This window comes from Amphibalanus amphitrite, unplaced genomic scaffold (assembly GCF_019059575.1).
Source record: "Amphibalanus amphitrite isolate SeventyFive unplaced genomic scaffold, NRLGWU_Aamphi_draft 000141F_arrow, whole genome shotgun sequence".
Classification (NCBI taxonomy): domain Eukaryota; kingdom Metazoa; phylum Arthropoda; class Thecostraca; order Balanomorpha; family Balanidae; genus Amphibalanus; species Amphibalanus amphitrite.
The window spans coordinates 19672-43379 of NW_024881636.1; the positions used below are offsets into that span (position 1 = coordinate 19672).

Sequence of the window (23708 nt, forward strand, 5' to 3'; positions counted from 1 at the left end):
CTCTGGCAGACGTAGCGGGTCGAGTCGTGTGATAGGAAATGTTGACCTTTCCCGCTGCCCGTCCACCACCATCGCCGTCGCTGTTCGCACTGGTCCTCCCCTCCCGTCACCGTCTCCCGCGCCCGCCCCTCGTAAACCGCCCTCCCCCTCTTCGCCGATGGCTAAAGAGAGTAGCAGTGCCTCGTGATCGTGTCAGCTGCGTTTTCTTAGAATTGTGAATTGCTTGCGATGGGAGGACATTCAGTAGAAGATAGTGAGAGCTACTGTTTATTTGCTTTGTGTGACTACTTCGAATCTGCAGTTAGTTTTCCTCAGTTTGCATTTTTCGTGTAGCCAGCCGTGGGTGGTAGCTGTGTTCTGATAGATCTCTGCCGGCTGCCTATTTTACTGTGGCGATCTGACACTGGCCGTGCCTCCATCAGGTATCGGTGGCGCGTCTCTCGGTCGAGGGTAAGTTCGTGCAGGCGGCCAAGTACGGCCAGGCGGAGGAGACCCGCGAGCGACTCGAGCTGACAGCCGAGGAGACGGCCGTGGCAGACGACCTCCGGAAAACCTGGGCCGACATCCTGAAAATCGACGTCAGCGACGAGACAGACTTTTTCGTGGCCGGCGCCGGCAGCATGGACGTCGTCAGGTAGACTGAAGGGAACGGGGAGTGGGACGTAAACTGCGAGATGTTTTTGGCCGGAGTTTTATTCTTTTTGTTTAGTGCTTAGCCTCCGTGCTATGTTTTGTGACGGGCTAGCCTTACGATGGCATTGGTGAGACAAATCAGACTTTTGTGTGTTAGTTTTAATTCTGAAGGACTACTTTCCCCTTTCCCCTTTTTTGTGATTTAACATGAAACATTTTTCGTGAATGATTTTTTTTTTACAATCATGAAAGCATAACGATATGACTATAACTATAACTATATGACTAAGAGGTCTATGTCATAGACCTCTGTACACCAGGTTTACAGAGGTCAATGGACCTGTCAATGATCGACGGAATGAGATGCTTCTTAACAATGGTCGACAAAATGAGAAAAGTCCAAACGCTTCTCCTGGCACCATAATGCGCCAAAGATCGCGCCCCCTGACCTGATCACCATGCCAGACCGCCCTGCCGACCCGTTCCCCCTTTCCGCCCTGATGTGACCCCCTCCCTCTCGTCAGGCTGCTGGAGGAGGTGAAGATGAAGTCGGGTGTCGAGCTGCAGAACGAGGACGTCTTCATGGCCTCCAAGTTCGACGACTTTGTGCAGACAGTGGTGTTTGTGTCTCGCGGCGGCAGTCTGAAGCCCGAGTTCACCTATGACGCCATCAAGATGCACGTCAACAACATGGACATCTCGTTCCCGCACCAGGTCAGGGGGCCGAGAACCGCGATAGAGACGGACGGAGGGAGCGGATTCAGTGTGCTTTGGGTCATAATGCCTCGTATATCGGTTCATGCTCAATGGGTTTACTACATATTGCTCATTTTTGATATCTTTTTCTCTCGAAGGGTGACTAGAAGTCTTTCACAATGTTATCGCTGCTCGTTGAATCAATTTAATTAAGCCTCATTGCCCGGCCTAAGCTCCGCCAATGGGATGTCTTGTTCAGTAATTAGTCGGTGTATGCGTGTTCCCTGAATGACAATTTTCAAGTATTCCAATCATCTCATCAGCAATATTCTTTTCAACAATTTTCGAAATGTTTTTTTTTTTATTATGTGCAGTGTGCACACTGCATGCCGTCCTTGGCTCAGCTAATCATTTAGCATCCATTGTGACCTGTCACCACCTGTGTCCACAGATCTTCATCAACAACGAGTTCACGGAGAGCAGCACGGGTCGACAGATTACCTCCATCAACCCGGCCGACGAGTCGCCCATCTGTGACGTAAGGGCGGTGTTATAAACAGGGAAGGGGGGGGGGGGCAAACACCAGATCACCCTCATCAACCCGGCCGACGAGTCGCCAATCTGTGACGTAAGGGCGGTGTTATAAACAGGGGAGGGGTCTAACACGGTTCGACGGATCACCTCCATCAACCCGGCCCATCCCGGGCCATCTGTGACGTAAGGGCGGTGTTATAAACAGGGGAGGGGTCTAACATGGGTCGACGGATCACCCTCATCAGCCCGGCCCATCTGTGACGTAAGGGCGGTGTTATAAACAGGGAGGGGTCTTATCTCACACGGTTCGACGGATCACCCTCATCAGCCCGGCCCATCTGTGACGTAAGGGCGGTGTTATGGGCAGCGAAGGGGGTCTCACGGGCGAACGATTCCTGCATTTGTGACGTAGGTGCTGAACGAGAGAAAGGCAGGTGAGGGGCGGTAGCAGCAATTGCATTGGGATGTCAGTTAATGGAAGTGATTATAGTCGAGGTCTCGACATCGTTATATGCACCAGCGATGCTGGTCCTTTCTGGAGGGCTAAGACTGCTCGTGTTTGGCTGGGTGTGCGTCAGACTAGTTAGCTGAACCACCTTTTCCCTCCAGCTGTCTCCAATAGCTGACCTATCCGTGCTTCTATCCTCAGGATACTGAAATCCTTCTCCTCCAAGCCGCAACCCCCCTCCGGGCTGGACAGGCAACTTTAACTCATGCGGGCTGCTCCCTTGGAGCGGCACCGCTGCTCCTGAGGGAGCGCACCCCGTAGCCGGGTGCAGTGAGTGCCTTGGGGCTGGGTGGCCTGTCCTCTGGACGGGCTCAGCCCCGGCGACTCACTAGGGTGCCTGCCCAGACCATTGTCTCCCCCTAATTCCTATAATCCTTCCGGCTCTGCAATGGTCTTGTCGACCGAAAGGGCCTAACCCAACAAAACAAACAAAACCAATAGCCAACGTCCATTGAGCTGCTCCGGTGACCTCAGTTCCGTCCGTTGCCGACAGGTGGCGCGGTCGTCGCCGTCCGATGTGGACCGCGCTGTGAGGGCGGCGCACGAGGCCTTCACCGAGGGCGAGTGGGGCAAAATGAACGCCAGGGACCGCGGCGCGCTCATGTTCAAGTGAGTGTTTCGTCTCGGGGAGAACCGAATCCCTTGCCACTTGTCGGGCCTGACACTGAAATCGTCACAATTGCTGAGGTCCATATTTCCTCTTTCAAATGTGCACTTTGCAGTTCCTATACGAGATAAACCAACCCTTATTCCTTCATTGTTCTGCATACTGCTCCGTTTAGCGCCAATCTTAGAGGCTGGCCGAGTGGATAAAAGCGCCGGAGTTCGACGCTTATCCGGAAGTGAGAGCCCGGTTCAAGCCCCGGTGCGGGCGGCTACATTTAGCTCCTACGTGTAATGGCGTGCGTGTCTGTGGCAGGGGCCGCACAGAAGCCAGGTAACGTGAGTGAGCGGAGGGGACCGTGTCCAGTCGTTAGGGCACGTTAAACGTTCGGACAAAATTCTGCCATACAACTGGAATAGCGCGATCGGGTGGTGGGGTCAGGGTCAGCACAACAAGCTATGCTTAGTGCGGGCTCTGATTCCTCAAATCCACCCATTCAGCCATTCGGACTAAATTTATAAAAAAAAAAAAAAAAATCCGCGTACCCGCCCCTCAGACTAACCCGTGCCCGTATTATTTGAGGGGCGTCGTACATGCCCCTCTATCGACTGGCCGACCCATCCCAGCCTCTAACAGATTGACTGGCCCTCCCACTTCTCTCTCTCTCTCTCTCTCTCTCTCTCTCAGACTGGCCGACCTGATGGACCAGCACAAGGAGGAACTGGCCACCATCGAATCCATCGACTCTGGCGCCGTCTATACGCTGGCACTGAAGACGCACATCGGCATGTCCATTGACACGTGGCGCTACTTCGCTGGATGGTGCGACAAGATCCAGGGCAAGACGATACCGATCAACAACGCCCGGCCCAACCGGAATCTGACCATCACCAAACGCGAGCCCATCGGGTCAGTGGGAAGGCAGGGAGGGATAGAGCGAGCCTCGAGAAAGGGAGGAAGGGAGGAGCCTATATGTGGGAATGGAGGAACTTGTATCTCATATATGTTTTCAGTTATTTGTCCGCTAGCTAGCATAAGTGACATAAATAATGTCCGATTCCGTCCATTTTCATGAAAGATAAACAGTCTAGGACTTGTACTTGTCCATTGAGCTGACCCATCCCTGCTCTTCCCTCAGTCTGACTGACTGATCGTCCTACTTCTCCCTCAGACTGACCCGTCCTCTCCTAGACTGGCCGACCCGTCTCTATCAGTCTGGCTGACCCTCCCACTTCTCTCGCAGACTGGGACCGCGGCGCGTTATCTTGGCTGCCGGGGGCAGCTGGTCAGGGGCGGCAGAACAGTCCTGCCGGTCCCCTGCGGGTTCCGCAGGGATCCATAGCCGGGCCGATCCTCTTCAGCCTGCTAACGAACGACCTGCACTGCCTTCTTTCTCGCATTCGGTACTACCGGACTGTCGGATGATCGCATATGCTGACGATGACGATGCCCAGCTGCTCGATCACTCGCGTCCTGACCCTCAAAATTTAGCATCACTAAAACAACGTGTCGAAAACTCCTTGGATGTCATGAAACACTGGTTTAGCTCAAATTCTCTTAAAATGAACCCTCAAAAGACCGACTTCATTCTCATCGGAACCCGCCAGACTCTCAGCAAGGTCGAAAACTTTCATATCTGCATAGCTGAGTCAGTCTTAAAACCGTCACCAACCATCAAATTGTTGGGGGTGACTGTCGACTCGTGTTTGGCCTGGGACGCCAACATCAGTCACATCGTCAGGAGGTGCAATGCCCTCCTCATATCCCTCTCCAAGTTCCGCCACCATTTTGACCAGGAAACGCTAAAGTTACTCATTGAGACCCACGTGTTCCCTCACATTCTGTACTGCATTTCGGTGTGGGGCGGAACCACAAAAAATCAACTCACTCGGATCCAAAAACTCATCAACTTCAGTGCTCGGATCGTGACAGGCGTGCGGCGTCGGGAGAGGATCGGGCCGGCTCTGGCATCCCTGGGCTGGCCCAGAGTGGAGCGGCTGGTGTGGGAGAGGGACCTACTGAAGGTGTGGAAGGCGCTCCACATACCAGCTTACCCTCTCTCCATCCGCCGCATGTTTGTGTCCCGCTCTGAGGTGTCTGGCCGGGTCACACGCTCTGTAGAAGCTGGCGCCCTGGAGCTGCAGAAGTGTAGGCTCTCTTCCACACAGAGAACGTTTAGTTACCGCGCTGCTGCTGCGTGGAACCGGCTGCCGCCGGCCATCAGGGAGCAGCCCACGCTGACCGCGTTTCGCCGCGCAGTGGCGGCCAGCGAAGCCTGAGATCTTGGGGTGCTGTGTTTTATTCCGGTTTTAGTGCAATTAGTTGTCTTATTTTATCTGCCAGTGCCTATTGCCTTCTTGCATTTTACTGTATTGTGCATGACGCTGAATCCTGAAAAACCATGTTATGTGGATGGATTTTAGATCAATACATACATACATACATACATTTTCCTACAGTTTGTCGACTCCTACTCGACTCTGATGTTACCTCTGTTGAAATGGTTGGCCGTTCTGACGGACTCCCATCTCCCCCGCAGTGTGTGCGGCCTGGTGACGCCCTGGAACTACCCCCTGATGATGCTCTCCTGGAAGATGGCCGCCTGTCTAGCGGCCGGTAACACTGTGGTCATCAAGCCCGCCCAGGTGTCCCCGCTCACGGCGCTGAAGTTTGCCGAGCTGGCGGTCCGGGCCGGCTTCCCGCCGGGCGTCATCAACGTGGTGCCCGGATCAGGTCAGTCTGCTGCCGATCAGCGGTCGGGTCAGGTCAGTTTACTGCCGATCAACGGTCGCGTGAGGTCAGTTTGCTGCCGATCAGCGGTCGGGTCAGGTCAGTCTACTGCCGATCAGCGGTCGGGTCAGGTCGGCGCTGATCAGCGGTCAGGTCGGGTCAGTCAGCCGATCAGTGGTCGGGTCAGGTCAGTCTGCCGATCAGCGGTCGGGTCAGGTCAGTTCACTGCCGATCAGCGGTCGGGTCAGGTCAGTCTGCCGATCAGGGGTCGGGTCAGGTGGGCCAGCGACCGCGTGACGCCGTTTCTGCATGTGAACACCGAATACTCATGTTTGGTAGATGTAGTTGCTTCGCCATGTCTACTGAATTTCACCTACACTTTTGTTTCATATATCTGCAAATCAAAGCTCGTCAAGTATCGCAGCTCCATTTCTCGTGGCGAATTAATTGCCAACTCTTGCAGATAGGAGTCACGTCGGTCCGCGCCTGCTCTCGGCTCCACCACACTCAGTTCCGCTTACCTCTCTCTGTCTATTCGCCAGGCGGCGAGTGCGGTCAGGCGATAGCTGACCACCCGCTGGTGCGCAAACTCGGCTTCACCGGCTCCACTGAGATCGGCAAGGTCATCATGAAGTCGTGCGCAGAGTCCAACCTGAAGAAGGCCTCGCTCGAGCTCGGCGGCAAGTCGCCGCTCGTCATATTCGCCGACTGTGACATGGACAAGGCCGTGCGCATGGTGAGTCGCCGTCGGCACCGGCGGGGGTACTGGAATACGGCGGAAATGGGGGGACCTCGAGCCTCAATGTCTCTGACGCTCGATATTGAACTTCATGATGAACCTTGTTTTTTTTTTTTTTACTTGTCTGTCGTCTTTCGCTGATTGCAGTAATTGTCTGCGAATGCTGTGATTTGACAAGTTGATTGGAAAATTTGATACTGTCTGTAGCGTTAGCTTGGCTCATGTGACGGAAGCGCAGTCGGCTCTTTAATAATATGGGACCGATATGGCTCTCAGTCTCTGACTCTCTAACGAGCTGGTACAGTGTGTAAATACTGTGTATACCTTAGCCTGTGCTGTTACAGATCGCAATCATGCTCCATTCTCTTCACAGGCAACTAGTGAATGTGGGGCTCCTAAACCTAGGCTATGCTTGCTTATTTCCACTACTTTTGTTATTGATTAGCTGATGAACAGGTATTGAAGTCATTATAACTTCGCAACCCGTTCACCGCCGGCAAACATTTATCCATCATCACCGGCACTGTACAAACAGTAGTGGCTGTCCGTACTGCAAGTCACGATATAAAAAAACGTCATGTGTGGCGGATGAGTAAAAAAAAGGCAGAACACACTCAAAAGACTTACCCCTTACCAGTTCCTTTCAGCCTTTCCTTTCCCCTCTCTGACGTCACGTGTCGCCTCTGGTGACGTCAGTGGCTGATTTGCGCCCGTGTGACCGACTGGGCGCCAGCTGCGCGCACCACAAGTGTGGGCCGTCGGCGGCGTCAGCGGAGCCGCTCCCCACGGCGACACAATACCCGCAGACTCAATATCCGCCGGCGAGCTGTTTAATATCGCCCCCGATGGGACGGCGACGGACCGAGGGCCGCTCAGGTGGCTCGTTGAGCTGCGAGAGGCCCCGGGCGGCAGCGGCTCAGCGGCTCATTGAGCCAGGAGTGGCACCGTATCGGTCAGATGAGGGCGGCGGAGGAGCGCATTCTGCATATTGTAGAGCGGTATCCATGTGGGAGCTTAGTTTGATTGGTTTTGGATCTGATCGGGGTGTATGTCTTACTCTTATGATCCATTTTGAGAACAGTACCTGTCTGCAAGAGGGCATGTCTGAGTGAGAATCACTCGACATATTGGATATTCAACTAGTGGTTGGAGTATCGCACATAATAAATAGATTGGCTTTGTATGAACCAAAGTGAGACGGGGCTGTCTCCTCCTTTTCGTGGTGATTTCGTGTGTAGAGAAAAGATTGACCTACCCTCAGCCCACCGTTATCCATTGCATTGCTGTCTACCGCCACCACTGCTCTGATTCGACTCTGTCTCCCCCTCAGGGTATGAGCAGTGTACCTCAGTGAACACCAAGGACTCGACCCCATGACTGGCCTGACCCGGCCCTGTCCCCCGCAGGGTATGAGGAATGTATTACCCTACAAGACTGCCATGTCCCGACCCTGCCTCCCCCTCAGGGTCTGAGCAGTGTGTTATCCAACACCGGCTCGCTGTCTGCTGCCACCATGACTATCCTGACCCGACATGTTCTCCCCCTCAGGGTATGAGCAGCGTCTTCTTCAACAAGGGCGAGAACTGCATTGCGGCCGGCCGTCTCTTCATCGAGGAGTCCATCTACGACGAGTACCTGCGCAGGATTGTCGAGGAGATCGGCAAAATGGTGAGTGAAGTCGACAACCGTGCCTGGGGGAGAGGTAACAGCTTCGCGTCCTCGAGGGTAATGTCTTTTGGTGTCGGCGACGGGCGATCTTCGAATGACCGGTTCTGGACAAAGTTTGCTGGTGGAATACTTGTCGGATATTGTAAGTTATGGGGAGAGTCCACTGCTGGGATGCTCGTGGCGGTAGTTTGCTCTTGGAATGGCTAACCATTGGGCTGGTCGTGAAGGTAGTTTGACCGGGGGCATTGACAGGTTAGTTGTATCTTGTAGGCTGTTTCGTGATAGTCGACCGCTGCCTGAACTGCCATCGAGCCCCTATGCTCGTCCGGGGACCGACAATATCTGTTCAGTTCAACAATGCAGTTCAACAATGCAATGTTCGACAATGCAGTTCAATATCTGTTCGTCCGGTGGTCGTTCGGCTCTGGGCCTTTAGTAGCCTGTCTCACTGGCCTCTGACGGGCGGCGGGCGGGGACCACTCTCTGAGATCCCTCGTGGACACTGGTCACTGGTGACCACCCTCGGCCCGTTCCCTGGCATCCGTCCACTCCCGTGACTCAGCACGAACGTATCAGGACTGGTAGAATCGGGAACGGGTAACGGGGACAGGGACACAGGTGCTGCACATTCCGAAAAACGGCTCCGTCACCGCCAGCCACCCGCCTGGCAAGGCGAGCTGCTACTGCTGACTAGATACGATCGCTGGCTAAGGCCACTGAAGGTCAAACAACATAAACATGTATATTGTGTGGCTTATGGATACCGTAACTGGAGAATAACTGGAGCGTGACGTATCGTCGATGAAATCGCTAAGCATTCTGAGCGTGGGCCGTCTTCCGCTAGATCATATGTGGAAAAGAAAACTATCGGAAATGTCAGGTGTATCGCAACTTTAGCGTTGGGTCTTCGTTACTACGAGTTTCCAAATGCGGTGGCTTTTTGGCTATTCTGAGAATATCTTGTTTTTCTCTCCCCATTCACGATGGATAGCAGGAAGTGGCAGCTGGACTATTATGCACATGCTCACTGTCTCCTGCCGCTAGCACCGATGCCCGGTCGGTCCCCACCCGGCGCATGTCCAGTCCCCCTGGGCCATGGCTCCGTGCCCCTTGGTGTACGGCACGGTGCCGGAGGGTTTCCTGGGCTCTCCGGCTGTCAGCGTGGCCGCTGGGTCATGGTTTCGCCTCAGTACCGGCCCGGCAGCGTAGCCGGTTTGAAGTTGGGGCTGTATATATGTACAGTGAATTGTGTGTGTTTTTTGGGGGTGGATTTGGTCTCAGTGGGTGACATTGTAGCTGATGTGCGAGAGTGGTGGCACGATTTTCGGTGGTAACAGTATCTTGTACGAGTATGTGGACGGTGGGTGGTGTTCAGCAGTAGGTCTGATGGCGATGGGACATTGAGGTCTGAGGATGAAGTTTCGAAACTTAGACCGCGGCAGGATAGACATTGTTTGGACTTTTGGGAAGCTCATTAAGTCTGCAATGACGATTCAGGTGCTCACGGTGTAGGATCTGCTGGTGGAAAGCTTGTTCACCTGATTGGCAACAGGTTAAACGCCTTGGAATAAAGAACCATTTATCTTTGGTTTGATGTGGGCCTATCACAGCAGTGACGTAGCTCTAGTTCCATCAGCTGGTTTTAATGCCCTTTTATGCTCGGGCCGCTGCCGCCTGCAATCGACATCTTTTCAAACTGGCTCAACTTGAGACCTACGTTAGTGGCCTTTAATTACACATTAAGGTCACTGGATAGAATCTTAATTAATCTCTGCTCGACGGTTCATGAGAGATCATTGTTGGCTGGGATTGTTCCAGCAAAATTACGGCCTAAATCTGATTCACTGACGAATGACGATATAATGTGCACTTCAATTGTAGTTATTGATTCCAACGATCAGGGCTGCGGAGTAGGAGTCGGAGTCGGAGTCGGAGTCGGTCGGAGTCGACAGTTGTGCCCGGAGTCGGAGTCGGAGTCGGAGTCGATTTTAGAAACCCGAGCCGGAGTCGGAGTCGGAGTCACCGAAAATCTGTCGACTCCGCAGCCCTGCTAGGTCTGCGGAGTCGGAGTCGGGAGTTGGAGTCGGTCGGAGTCGACAATTCTGCCCGGAGTCGGAGTCGGAGTCGGAGCTGGTTTTTGAAAGCCGGAGTCGGAGTCGGGGTCGGAGTCGCCGAAAATCCATCGACTCCGCAGCCCTGCCAACGATGTTGCCTTTTCGGAAGCAAAGGCACTTAACCCTATTCCTGGCGGGCTCCGCCGGGACAAGAAACTGGCGGGGGGGGGGCCGATTCGGCCCCCCCCCCTGAGATCTCGAGAACGAAGCAAGATAGCGACAAGCGGTAAACGGCATCGGATACGCATGGACAAGGTCTACAATTTTTACTAAGGTCATTTTCAGGTCAGGTCAAAGATGACGTCACAGGGGTCGAAAAAGTCAAAATGGCGGCGCTAGATATGGAGAGTTTTTCTCGAATAAGTTTCGAATTAGTCAAGATAGGAACAAACTAAGGGCATCATCGTGATCCTCTCGTCAATCCGCATCGAATGATATATATGTTGACCTCGAAAGGTCAAGGTCAAAGGTTGACCTCAGGTCACGTGACCTCGAGGTCATCATGTATATCATTCGATGCGTCTTGACGAGCTGAACACAATGAGACCATCCACGCGTCTGTATCTTGTTCCTGTACGGAGTTATTGGCCAAAAACCTTTGGTGACCTTTGATGACGTCACATGACCTCACAGCTGCCCAACAGCAAAACAGACCTCAAGGTAGTGAAGGTTGATCGTATATGAAGTCATGTATGGTATATGGGGCCATTCCGACCCGTTTTAGTGGTAAAAACAGGGAGTTGATTTTTCCCCCATTGACTTATAATGGGGAGGTCGCGAAACTGACCTGACCTTAGGTCACCGATATCAAAATTCCGAGATATACAAATTGCACATACTGGTACCCTAACTAAAGCCTGAAGAGAAGAAATTGATCGGTTAAAAACTCTAGCTCTGGCGTGATTGCAAACTTTTCTGAGGTAGGGTCACCAAACCGCCTCTGGTGACCTGACCTGAGGTCAGATCAACTCAAAATTTTCAGACATGTTGCGTAGAAGCCTTTTAGGAAAAGTCAGAAAATTTGAGCTTCCTAGCTCAACGCGTTTGGGAGAAATAACCAAAAAACCTCAGGGGGGGGGGGCTCCTGAGGCCCCCCCCGCCAGGAATAGGGTTAAATGGTATATTTGGAATAGGGTAGGGTCTTGTAGACCTGTCTGTATAGTATGCAGTCTCACTTCACAGACCACGTAATGAAACATGCTCGGGGCTGGTAGAAAACACAATATCCTGTGTTGGTGTAAACTTGTTCTGTAACGCCGTCTTAGAATAATGGTGTTTCATCAAACAGTAACCTTTCGGCTGTATGTGGTGATGCTCACTAGTCGTCGGTGTAGTGAGGTCAGACATTGCGGACGGAGCTAGGTAGCCTGGGGGATCCTGTTTCGTCTATGTCTATGGCCCATACCGAACATTGTACAGTCGTGTACAGGTTGATGGTCCCGTACTCTTTATCCACCGGGTTCCTATGGCTCAGCATTAGCAGCAGCCGCCTGGTACCGGTAGGCTGTGACGCATGACCCGAGAGTGAAGCGGCACAGTCTACCCACGCCGTTTGACATCGGCTCGGGTCGCTGGGTGGAGCGCTTTGTAGACCAGCTGTCGCGTCAGACCAGCGCGGGGGGAGGGGCTCGTCTCGGTGGTTGGCGTGGGCTGGCGAGTGGTGTGGGGCGTGTTGGTGGACCATGGGGTCTGGGCGGGTGTGTATGGTCACTTGCTGCATTGCACATTTTGCGTCGCTTAACAATTGCATTCCTGTTTTTGCTAAGCACAATGCACGGAAGACCCAGCAAATATAATTTACTTGTGCATTGTGCAAAACGTGATTTGGCACGGTATCGAGGCAGCCATAGGTCTTGTGTCACATATATGCATGATATTTAGGCAATACGCTTATGAAAATGGTAAATTGATCGGATTGATCCTGGATGTCAATTCGTATGCTAAATGTCGACATGTATTAAATGAACGAATGAATGAATCAATCAATCAATCGACAATCGACATGTAGATATAAAACCGTATAAATGGCTCGCAACCACTAAAATCAAACCAGATCCTAACTCGGAAAAGTAGCCGGACCCACGATGAGCCTCGAACCGGGACTCCACGTTGAAAGTTTTGCCAATGATCCATCATCATTCCACCAAGCTAGAGCGACCGGCACCCGAGACCACAAAAACATTCATTGACTTTGCTGCCGACTTCCCGGCCCCGCCGCCCGCCCGGCCAGACTTTGCCCCGGCCGTGGCCACCATCCGGTGTAGCTCAGCGTAGGAGTGTTAGACTGTCAAACTGACCGGTAGTGAGAGGCCCGGTTCGAGACGCTTCGCGTGCTGGATGTTTATTTCTGTGTCCGAGGCTATGCGATTAGTCCACTTTTCAGAAAGATTATTTGGTGACAAGTCTGTTTTCTTTCTTTGCTGCAATTCATGAGGAGACCGTATGGACCCTTACCTGTCCTTCCGCACCCCACTTGAGAGATGGGTGTTTGAACCCCCATGGGTTTTGTGAATATCTCTAAAGCGAATTTTTGGAGGGTGGATTACGATCGGTTCTATGCGACAAGTGACCACACACACTCAGCCCCAGGTCCGCTCACTCCCTCCCCACATCACCCCCGCCCCACACCACACTCCAGCCCGCCTCATCCACCGAGCCGAGCCAAATAGACAGGCCTGACCATTACATCCCCCCCCCCCCCCCACCCCAGCCGGTGTAACGCAGCGTCCGGTCAAATCGCTCTACCAGGCGACCCGAGCCGGTGTCATACAGTGTGGGTAGGCTGTGCCGCTTCACTCTCGGGTCATGCGGCACAGCCTACCGGTACCAGGCGGCTGCTGCCAATGCTGATTGCTGAGCCATAGGAACCCGGTGGATAAAGAGTAGCGGACCATCAACCTGTACACGACTGTACGGTTTCGCGTATTGTGTAGATTAACCCGCGCGGGGCTGGGGGGTAAATTTTACCCCCCTCGCGAATTTTTGCAATATCTCAAAAACGGCGGCGCGCAGCGCCGCCAAACTTTCAGTACCTTTTCTTACATCAATTTGACACGTTCCCTGAAAATTTGAGCGAAATCCGTCGGAAAATTTTTGAGAAATTGACGTTTTAGTGACGTCATGTTCGCCATTTTTCGCCTCAAAACGGCAAAAGTTCAAACGCCGCTAACATCTTCATTTTTAAAGGAATCAAGACGTAACAAAAAAATGATATACGTAATTCTACTTTGTCTATCAAATGGCTATCTCCGTTTTTTGAAAATGTTGGATTTTGGCCCAATTTTTTTTTTTAAAACTGACTTTTTTGGGAAAATAATTATAAAATCCAAAATTTTGAGTGTATCGAAAAAACCGGAATATATGTCAGAGAAGTGGTCTATGTGCACCTACATACCAAGTTTTAGAAGAATCGGTTCAAAAATGTGGGAGTTATTCAAAATTTTATGACGTCACGACACACAAAAATTTTGGAAAATAACTTTTTTGTAAGTTCTAGACCTCGTACGGAAACAAAAATAGCACCATTCGATTCGCCGTGAAAAACTGCATCAGATAGACACCTTTTTAGGCCTTAACAACCAACTTCAAAATTTGACCTCACTTGACCTGACCTTGACCTGACCTCGACCTGAAATTCATCCAGAGGTGGTCCATATCACTTATTGAGTGTGCCTATTGAATTCTATGAGTAAAATGACCCATAAAACATGAGTCGCACATGCCCTTTTCTATATTTTGTTTTTGGTGACCTGACCTGACCTGACCTGACCTTGACCTTGACCTCTGAATGATATTGTATGCAACGAATATTGTCTTGGTAGCCTAAGAACACGTTTTGGGCGATCAGTCTCAGTCCATGACTCCATTCTTCGGCAACTACGGTGCAAGGCCGATACTGTAGGAACTTGCAATTTGTACCCTTGACCTGACCTTGACCTTGACCTCAAACTTAAAATTAAGTACATGTTTTTAGTTGTTCGTGATGAGATCTTTCGATTGGCGTTTGAATTTTCCAAATCGGACCATTAGTTCGGGAGATAACAGGGGGGGGGGGGTAAAATTTACCCCCCCCCCAGCCCCGCGCGGGTTAACTAACCTCCTGCCCTTTTGCGGACAGACGATCGGCGACCCGCTGGACCGTTCCACGCAGCACGGCCCGCAGAACCACCTGGCCCACCTGCAGAAGCTGCTCGAGTACGTCGACATCGGCGTCAAGGAGGGTGAGTTGCCGCTCCACCGTGTGTGACGTCATCTGCAGGCGTGACGTCACTGGATGGTAATACGGCTGAGAGCTTTCGGGAAGCCATTAGTGGGCCGGCTTTCGTCTCGTTGAGGGATGACTGCCCGTGCTCCTCGCATATTCCCCGGTGGGGTGCTCTCCTTCTTTCCTCTTCGCTCTGTCATCCGTGGCCTACCTCAGATGGGATTTGCGAGATCTCTCTACATGATGCCTTTCCTGTTAATGAAGTTCCACTCACCTCGTGGTCAACCTTCCTATGCCACTCAAGTTAACACCCGTGAATTTTCGTAATTGTTTCACGATCCGTATCTTCCCCAAATATTTAATAATAGCCCACCGGCTTCTTTCATTTTGCGGTTTCAGATTATACCAGTACCTACCAACAAGTGTCAGCTTAATGGCATCGATTCGTTTCACTGCACCTGTCTACAGACCATATTCCTGTTATAATCCCCCCCCCCCCCCCCACACACACACACACCACCACACGCACTCACGCACTGACGCATCTGTCCCTTCCCCGTCCGGCCGTCAGGCGCGCGTCTGGTGGTCGGTGGGAAGCGCGTGGACCGGCCCGGCCTGTACATGGAGCCCACCGTGCTGGCAGACGTCGAGGACCACATGTTTATCGCCAAGGAGGAGTCGTTCGGACCCATCATGGTCGTCTCAAAGTTCGCAGAGGGGTGAGTGGGGGGGGGGGGGGGCTCGACACTAAACTCTGGCTTCTATTTGTTGCGCGAACTTACGTCCTTTGACAGACGCTTTTGTGTGTTGGGCTGTTTTCGTTCAGTGTTGTTGCACTGTTTTGATAAGTGCGTGGTGCGGACGCTGTTTTACACTGTTTGTTCAGATGTTGATACCTGTGTAGCGCGAAGGTCGCTGTTCAGTGTTTTGCTGCGTTTTATTCAGGTGTGATAACTGCGTGGCGCGGAAGCTGTTTTGCGCTGTTTGTTCAGGTGTTGATAGCTGTATGCCGTAGAGGCTGTTCCGCGGTGTTTGTTCAGATGTGTGTAACTCGGGGCGAGGTGGCTGAACCGCTGCCCTGCCCGCTCCTCTCGGAGCTCAGGCGCCAGTCGTGATGACACACTCACGGCGACTGTCGAGTGGCTCACAGGTGCGGCGTGTGTTAGGTACGGTGTTGAGAGAGAGGTTGGGCAAGATAGCGTGGGTGTTGTGCGTACGCTGCAGCTGGGATTTCCTCGCGTCGTGTGTCCTTCCCGGCTGCCCTCCAAGCGCCGGGCCCGGGCAGCTGTGTGACGAGGGACGGATACCGACCTGTCATTTTCCGGCTGATCGGCTCTCTGACCAAGTCTGCTAGTACTGCCCGAGCCCGCTGACAGAGACTGTTGACCGAGACTGCTGACCTGCTGACCGAGACTGCTGACCTGCTGACCGAGCCTGCTGACTGATTGCCAATTTCACAGTGACAGAGGGTGTAATCCTACCCCCTCTACTCAATAGTGACTTGGAGGGTGTAATCCTACCCCCTCTACTCAATAGTGACTTGGAGGGTGTAATCCTACCACCTCTCTATTTCTCAGTGACGTGGAGGGTGTGATCCTACCCCTATTTCACCGTGACAGAGGGTGTGATCCTACCCCTTCTCTACTCCGCAGTGACGTGGAGGGTGTGGTTCGACGCGCCAATGACACCGAGTACGGCCTGGCCTCTGGCGTGTTCACGCGCGACGTGAACCGCGCCCTGTACGTCTCGGACCGGCTCGACGCCGGCACCTGCTTCGTCAACACCTACAACAAGACGGACGTGGCCGCCCCCTTCGGTGGCTTCAAACAGTCCGGCTTCGGAAAGGACCTCGGTACGTCAACCATTAACGTGCTCATGAACATTGATCATGTTATCATTCAGTTTTTTTCCTTAATATTCTCACTGCACTTATTGTTTTTATTGCCAGTCTTTCAGGGCAGTATTGATAGTTTACAGGGTGTCCCATAAGTTCGTCTCATATTATATTCGCGTGTAAGGCGAAGTATATTGCGTTTTGATATATTTATGACACGTCAATGTGCTCCTCATTTCATGGGCAAATGCATGAATACATGCTGCGGCATGCCAACCGGCATGTTTGGCAGCGTAGCAGGCTTGAAGTTAGCCCATACTGACTTGACATTCGCCGTGAGCTCCTGGAGGCTGGAACAGCGCTTCCCTTCGACGAGCCACGATTTCAGTATCCCCAACGTATTTTCATGAAATTTGGATCCCATTAGTTGCCGACATGTGATCTTGCGACAGATGCCTGTCACAGTCTCCTGGCATCATCTTCATGAAGAAGCATTCTGCGTCCCAAAACTGTTTCTAGAGTACCAACCGCATCCTGGGCCAAATCTTACCAATGCCGTGAATAGGATTTGGCAGCAGGGCGGAGTTTACGGCACTGATATCAAAGACATCCTTTTTATTTACATCCAGCTAATCTTGGCCAATGATTTTGATAGCGTGAATGATTATGAATGTTGCCTGAACGAATGAATTGGTGAATGTGGATTGTGGAATAGTTCTGAAAGTTACCAAATGCCGTGAATGCGCATTCACGGCATTTGGGAAGATTGGGCCCTGGTCAGCGTCTGGACGCCTATAACCCCACAATACCGTGACCCTGGCCTTTTTGCATAGGAACAAAGCGGGACGAAACGGTGACCTTCTCTTTCGCCTTTATCGGACCGTTTTAGGGTTTGGTCTCTGGCGGAATATAAGAGGATTGATGATTGCTTACATTTTAATTAGGACAAATTTTTGTTTCAAGAATAGTATCGAAAGGGACTGATCTGATTAAATCTTGTGTTTGCTCCGTTGCGGGATAATGTCTACCCTCTCCGATCGAAAATAATTGCCCTTCTCTAATTAGGCCTTGAAACAGTTTTTTTATATACCAAGGCCTCAGTCTATTCAGCCAAATCACTGGTCTCAGCGAACTGGGTCATAGGCAGGTGTGTCGTTTGAATAGACAGTGAAGTTTTTTGCCGCCACTTGTGAGGCGCGTCCATATGTGTCCAGTCAATGAGTAAGTGTGGCCTGAGCTCCACGCTGGCAGCTGAGTAGGTACAAAGGTCAGGCCACTGACGGTAAATGATAGAATTCAGCTACCGTTATTTCACCCTTGAATTTACGATATCTTCCTGTGTGATTGCAAGCTATCCTGACATTGCGTCGACCTTTGTCGCCATTTGGCGTTCGGATAGTGATTTGTCATGTACGCATCTAACGGAACGGCTGTTACTGACAATTGTAGAAAGGTGTATGTGATGGATGCAGGATTTATTGTTCACCTGAATTGGCTCGAGCCAGCGGTTGATACGCAGTATCCTAGAGAGCTTGTCCCGCCACGAGACTCCTTGTTTCATTACGCAGTCAGTTTGTATTCTTTGTTTCTATCTTATATATGTAATTTGTATAACGGCACCAGTCATCGATACACTAGCCAAATGTCTTTCCAAACCATAATTCAAAGGACGGCTCAAAGGAAGACGAAATAGAAAAACAGGTTGCACTTTGGAACAGAGAAGGATCCTAATTATGGTTAACGTTCACCTCCTGCGTTACCCAAGGGAATACGATACAGTCCATACGTCAGTACTGTTTCTGTCTGACGGCTGATTGGCTGTCGTCGCGGACGGCCGCGACGCTGATTGGTTCCCGGTATCGGTCACGTGACCATGCTCGGCTGACGACAGCCGGCTGAGTGGGGTGATCAGCAGGGCTGAGCTGTAATTTTGCCGTGCTCCCGTCTGTTGAATGTAAATACCTGCGTCAAACTTCATTTGTCAGAGATTTGGGACTTCACCAGTAAGCAGAGTACCTTGTTGGCAGTCATGTCAAATAAACAAATCAACGTTGAACATCGAATGTTTGTGCCATTTACGACCGACGAATGGTCCTTTCGATCCCCAGGTGAGGAGGCACTTAACGAGTACCTCAAGACCAAAACCATCACCTTCGAGTACTGAGTCGGCGCCCGGCTGATGACGTCCCGGTTGTGTGATGACGTCATGACCGTGTGATGACGTCATTGCTACCAACTGAAGATCACTGCGCCGGGCGGACCTAGTTACGCCGCCAACGGACTTACAGGGTGATTCAGAAAAGTGTCCCACATTTGTTTTCTGAATTATTTAAAAACTTGGTAACGCAGACACATGTTTATTGCATCAAAAGAAGCAGCATTTCATGGAGATTTGTTTGGAAGCAGCCAGCATGGCATAACGTGACAGGTGCAGTCAGTGGAGCACGTGCTCCAGATGGCGTCCATTTCGCGACAGGCACAGATCAGCCCTGTGCTTGACTTCTGCTACCACTCGGGCGCAGGTGGCAAGAGGAATCCTGCGGACTTCACGCCCGATGGCAGCCTTTAGATCTTAGAGGTTTTGGGGGCTGCCTTGGTAGACGCGGCTCTTCAGATATCCCCAGAGGTAGAAGTCGAGCGGCGTTAGATCCGGGGAGTGCGCCGGCCAGGGGTGCGCCGTTTTCCGGCTGATCACGCGGGCACAGAAGTGCGTCTCCAGCCACTCGAGGGCGATGTTGGAGGTGTGAGGCGTCGCACCGTCCTGCTGGAACCAGAAGAAGTTTAGCTGTGTCTGGTGTTGAGCTTGTAAGCGTTTCCAGAAGCGATTGAGCGTTGTTGTGTACCGCTCTTTGGTGATGGTGGCTGTCGATCCGTCTTGGTTCTGGAACCAAATGGGTCCGATGATGCCTTTGACGCTGAAAGCGCACCACGCCGTGACCTTTTGGCTGTGGAGTGGCTTTTCCATCACGATATCAGGTCGCTCAGCGGCCCAAATCCTGCAGTTCTGGGTGTTCACGTAGCCATCAAGGTGAAAGTGCGCTTCATCACTGAACCAAATGTTCTCCAGAAAGGCTGGATCGGATGTGCACTTTTCAGAAAACCATCTGGCAAAGCTAGACCGCTGCTCTTGATCGCTTGATGTCAACTTGTGATGAATAGTAACTTTATAGGGCGTAAGTCCAAGGTCCTTTCTAGCGATTCGCCACACAGAGCTGTAGCTACCGTTGACCTCTTGTGCGAGCTTTCGCAGTGATTTTGAGGGGTCGTCGTTGATAGCCGCCTGGACTTTTGCGATGAATTCTGAAGTTCTAGCAGAAGACTTTCTTCCACTCCGACCCTTGTTTAGGTTTCCGACCGATCCCTCTCTCAGGAGCTGTTCACAGAGTCGAAGTATTGTCTTTCTATCTGGAGTTTTCCTTGTTTGAAAATGGGCCCGAAATTTCCGTTGCGTTAAGACGATTGATTTGGTCTCCCAGTAAAACTGCACGACCTTTGCTTTTTGTTCCTTACTCAAAGGCGACATGATTAACAGTGTTCTCACCTACTTCAAATAAATTTACATTGCACGTGCTTACTTTCACAGCAAACGAAACGTGTTTGTGTCGTACCATGCGCTTTGAATTTGAAGATGAAATGTGGGACACTTTTTTGAATCACCCGGTATGTCAAACTACCGAATGTGCTCACTGGCTTAGTAAAAGGTCGGGCGTGTCGAATCGCTCATTGACTCGGTGAAATGTCGGGAGCCAGTGTCGCTCAGTGCCGTCGGAAAGTGCCATCATGCTGATCTGATCGGTCTCATTGCGAGGGACGAGTGACGCGATGAGCCCGTCACGAAATGAACCTCTCTGGTGATCTGATTGATACTTACAAACATCCCTGGCTGTTGGGATGTGTTTAAAGATGTTGTATATAAAGGTCACTAGCGGGCCATGCGTGCTTCCTGAAACCATTCGGGTACTCTGGATCAGGGTTTGACTCTGGACCTATTTTCACCAGCGATGGTATCGCTAACTGTAGCTATTTGTGGACATATAACAGGGATAAAAACTGGTATGGTGCGAATTTTTAGGATATTGTGCGCACCGTGGAAGTGATCGTTGGACCTTGTGTGTGGCCCCGTTTTAATGGGCTGCGCAATATGGGTTAAAGTCGCGTGATGCAGGCTATTTGAGATCTGACTTTTGTTGATATATTTTTACGACGTGTGTCGTTTTCAATGAGTGGTGCGCTAATTTAGTGACTGTTGTTTACTACTTACAACTCTGTTGCGCTTTGCCGTGCATGTAAAGCGCCTTCGGAGGATCGCTTAAGTATTCAGTCATCTCCGTGGTAGCTCACAGTCTGATATCAGTAAGCACAGAGGGGTAGTGAATTTCAATAGTCTCTGAATAACAAATAGTTGTCAGACATCTCATGGATGTGTGTAGGTTTGTGTTTGTTATGGTGCTGCCAGGCGATGGCTGAATCTCGTCTCTGCTACGACTGCCACCGTGTGAGTTTAGACTGGGTTAAGAACTGCCGAGCCGTTATGGGTTTAAGTCTTTTGCTCTATCCCTGGTTGATGTGGAATCCATGGTTCAGAGTATGCTGGTCTTTGTACGTAGAGCTTTCTCCATATGTAAATAAACGGAATATCTGGTTTAGTATTTGCTGTCACGGACAGTTTCTATTGCCAAACGACTGTTTGATTAAAACGCGTCCTAAATATGACGCCTCGTCTTCGCTAGCGTCACTGCTGCGTAGTTTGTAAACTGCGTGATACAGCTATCGTTTTCAGTGACACGTGAATGAGCGATGGCCTCGAGTGGTTTTCCCTTGTTCCTCGCCCATCGACAGCACGTCGTCTTTAGCAACAATGCCTGGGATGGGGTCGTAACAGGTAACTTGTAGTGTATGATGCTTCACGAGTGGTTTGAATAGAATAATTTTGTTCAGGTAGTAGTTATCTTGTCGTTTCTAAGTGAATTTCTTTTGAACGTAAGGTCACATTTGGTGTTCACTTTATTCAGTTTGACGCTTAGCTTGGCATGTTACAGCTACTCTTCATTTCAGGACTGAAGTCTGGTAAAACAGATTTATGCTGCGTTTCTCGGGCGAATATGTTGCTTATTCACACAACACTCGTCCAATCGGTGGGTATCAAGCCTGCTCCACATTTGCCGTAGTCCGTACTTTATTAATGAGTGTAGCCAAACTGTATCATTATGTCAGGGAGGGGCATATCCACAAAACCACGACACGAACGGATTGTATCCACCACGGCACGCTTATTGATTGACGTCACAACCCATCCACTTCCGCGCGCATACCCACGCAAACGTAAAAACACGGTGCTTTTCGTGCGGCTGGCCCAATGCGTTTTTGTCGGATGACTCCGTCGAATGCCTGGCGTCTCGTGCGTGTCCCGGGGCTCTGAGGGCGGAGGGAGGGTCACGTGACCGGCGCCGGAGGCTGTGCCCGGTCACGGGTCAGGGCCTGGGGCAAGGTCGTGTCTGGGGGCGGGTCAACGCCGGCGCCGAGGTGGCAGTCGCCCTGCGCGGGCTGGGCGGGGAGGGGCGGCGGTGCGCACTGTGTGAACGTGCCACCTGGGCCGGCCGTGTGCGCCCTATCTGCCGCCGCGCGTGCTTTTTCTGTGTGACCTCGCGGCCGAGCTGCCACTACCGAGGCCGAAGCGAGGCCAGAAGGATAGCGACGCAAACAACATTACTGCAGTGTTATATCGGCACTTCTCTGCGAGTTTTTTCTGTGAGTTCGCTTTGTGCTGCACCCGTATCTGCGAGTTCTGGCGGTTCTGCATCGTTCTCGGTAGAGTTCTCTCCGTTCTGCGCCACTCGCCGGGCGCCGCGGTGACGGCTGAGCCGTTCGCCGGCACAGTTGTGCCGTGTTCGGACTCTCGACGACCGGTGACAAGTGTGCTAACCCGACCGGGGCGCCGACACGCCCGTCGAACGCGGCACTGCGCACGGCGCGCACTGACGGCTCGGCCCTGCGGCGGCGGCACCACTGCAGCGGAGCGGAGACGCGGCTCAACGGGCTCAACGAACGGTGAGCGAACGGCTTTGGAGGGTGCGAGGGTGGGGAATTACAAACTTCGAGCCATTTGTGAAATTCATCCGGTCCAATGGAATTTAAAACCGTCTTCAGCTCCGAATTCAGAGCTTCTTTTTAGGACAAAAAAAAACTGTTCGTATGGTATGTCGCAGCAGCATGAGCCAAAACTAGTTAGTGCAAGTTCCACTTTGCATATTTCATTGTCAGACAGCCTCACACGTGTCGCCAAAAGTGTGTCATGCTTCGTAAATTGGTGACCTTAGAAATAGGCACGGTTGGTAGTTGAGTCTAATGTTTTTTGCAGCTTGCATATACCTAAATGGATTATGAAAATGAATAAGAATGGAAACCCATTTCAAAAGTGAAGAAAGTCAACCGGCGTTCTCTCTTCGAGTCCTTATGTCCTGTCTGAGAGTGGGATACGGTTTGAAAGGCACCTACCCGGTCGAGGGGGCGGATGCCATCCTCTCCCAGCCCTCCCCCCCCCCCCCCACCCCCATCCCGCCCCCACCACCACCGACGTATTTGTTCGCGAATCGCGATTGTTTGGAACGCGCTGGCCGAAGGGCTGTAAGCTAGCATACCTTGCCCTTGATTCAGGCGAAATCTGGAGATATCAACCACATTTCTGGGTCAGGTCGGGTCACTGACATATATGACGTCAAAAGGGAACATCTGTAGCCTGCACTATATCCTAAATTTCCCAACTGCGCAAGATGGCATGCAACGCCCTCATTGCCAGTTAACATTTCACAGAGAAATAAAAGTTTCACGACTTGGCGACCGCCCAAGCTATCAACTTCTCGCATCTCGGGTTTTCTTGTGGTCACCGCAACCTGAGGTCAGGTCGATCACATGGCCTCATGCACCATTACATAAGTCGGTTGGGAAGATGCCGAAAATACTATTTTGAGGCCGCAAATGAGCCAAGATTTTTTCAAACACATAACTAGTTCATACACTCCTTGTAAGGTTCGATGCTTATGTCCCGCCCAAGGTTTTTCGTGATATGCTCCGAACGCGCCGGCGATATAAGCTGAAATTTGGCATACCTGACCTTTTACTTAACCCGCGCCCCGTAGGGCTACCGGCGGACCCTACCACCTGTAGGGGGGGGGGGGGCCGTTTCGCCCCCCCCCCCCCTAAGATCTCGGAAAGTTACCGGCCGATTTTCAAAATTCAAACGGCATTCGATAGCCCCACCCGGGAACTACCTTGTGACCAAATTTCATTGACCTAAGTCAAACCGATGACGTCACAGGTCAGGTCAAAGGTCAGATTTTCACCGTTCACAGGCAATTCAAGAAATGTGCTGTGAAAGCGAGTAAATTGGTAATTTATTGAAAACCATCGATGGTACATTGTTCGTCAAACACATACTTTGCTATCT

General features: G+C 51.6%; 2 protein-coding genes across 5 annotated transcripts in view; both read left to right on the forward strand.

Annotated features, from left to right (window-relative positions):
- LOC122382500 (cytosolic 10-formyltetrahydrofolate dehydrogenase-like) overlaps positions 1–20910 on the forward strand; it is a 31532-nt gene extending 10622 nt beyond the window's left edge. For 2 of the 3 annotated variants that reach the window (XM_043367897.1, XM_043367896.1), the window contains exons 7-18: positions 423–634; positions 1158–1347; positions 1781–1867; positions 2865–2980; positions 3663–3884; positions 5515–5708; positions 6248–6441; positions 7993–8112; positions 14344–14446; positions 15002–15149; positions 16083–16282; positions 18373–20910. In XM_043367897.1, the coding sequence (XP_043223832.1) occupies positions 423–634; positions 1158–1347; positions 1781–1867; positions 2865–2980; positions 3663–3884; positions 5515–5708; positions 6248–6441; positions 7993–8112; positions 14344–14446; positions 15002–15149; positions 16083–16282; positions 18373–18428 (1842 nt within the window). In that variant the 3' untranslated portion in view covers positions 18429–20910. The remainder of the gene's footprint in view (positions 1–422; positions 635–1157; positions 1348–1780; positions 1868–2864; positions 2981–3662; positions 3885–5514; positions 5709–6247; positions 6442–7992; positions 8113–14343; positions 14447–15001; positions 15150–16082; positions 16283–18372) is intronic. The other variant, XR_006256694.1, reaches the window with a different exon arrangement.
- An 845-nt stretch (positions 20911–21755) lies between these two features.
- The window catches only part of LOC122382501 (major facilitator superfamily domain-containing protein 4A-like), a 56300-nt gene continuing 54347 nt past the window's right edge, over positions 21756–23708 (forward strand). Inside the window, exon 1 of one of the 2 annotated variants that reach the window (XM_043367901.1) lies at positions 21756–22312. The gene's annotated coding sequence lies outside the window, so the exon portion shown is untranslated. The remainder of the gene's footprint in view (positions 22313–23708) is intronic. The other variant, XM_043367899.1, reaches the window with a different exon arrangement.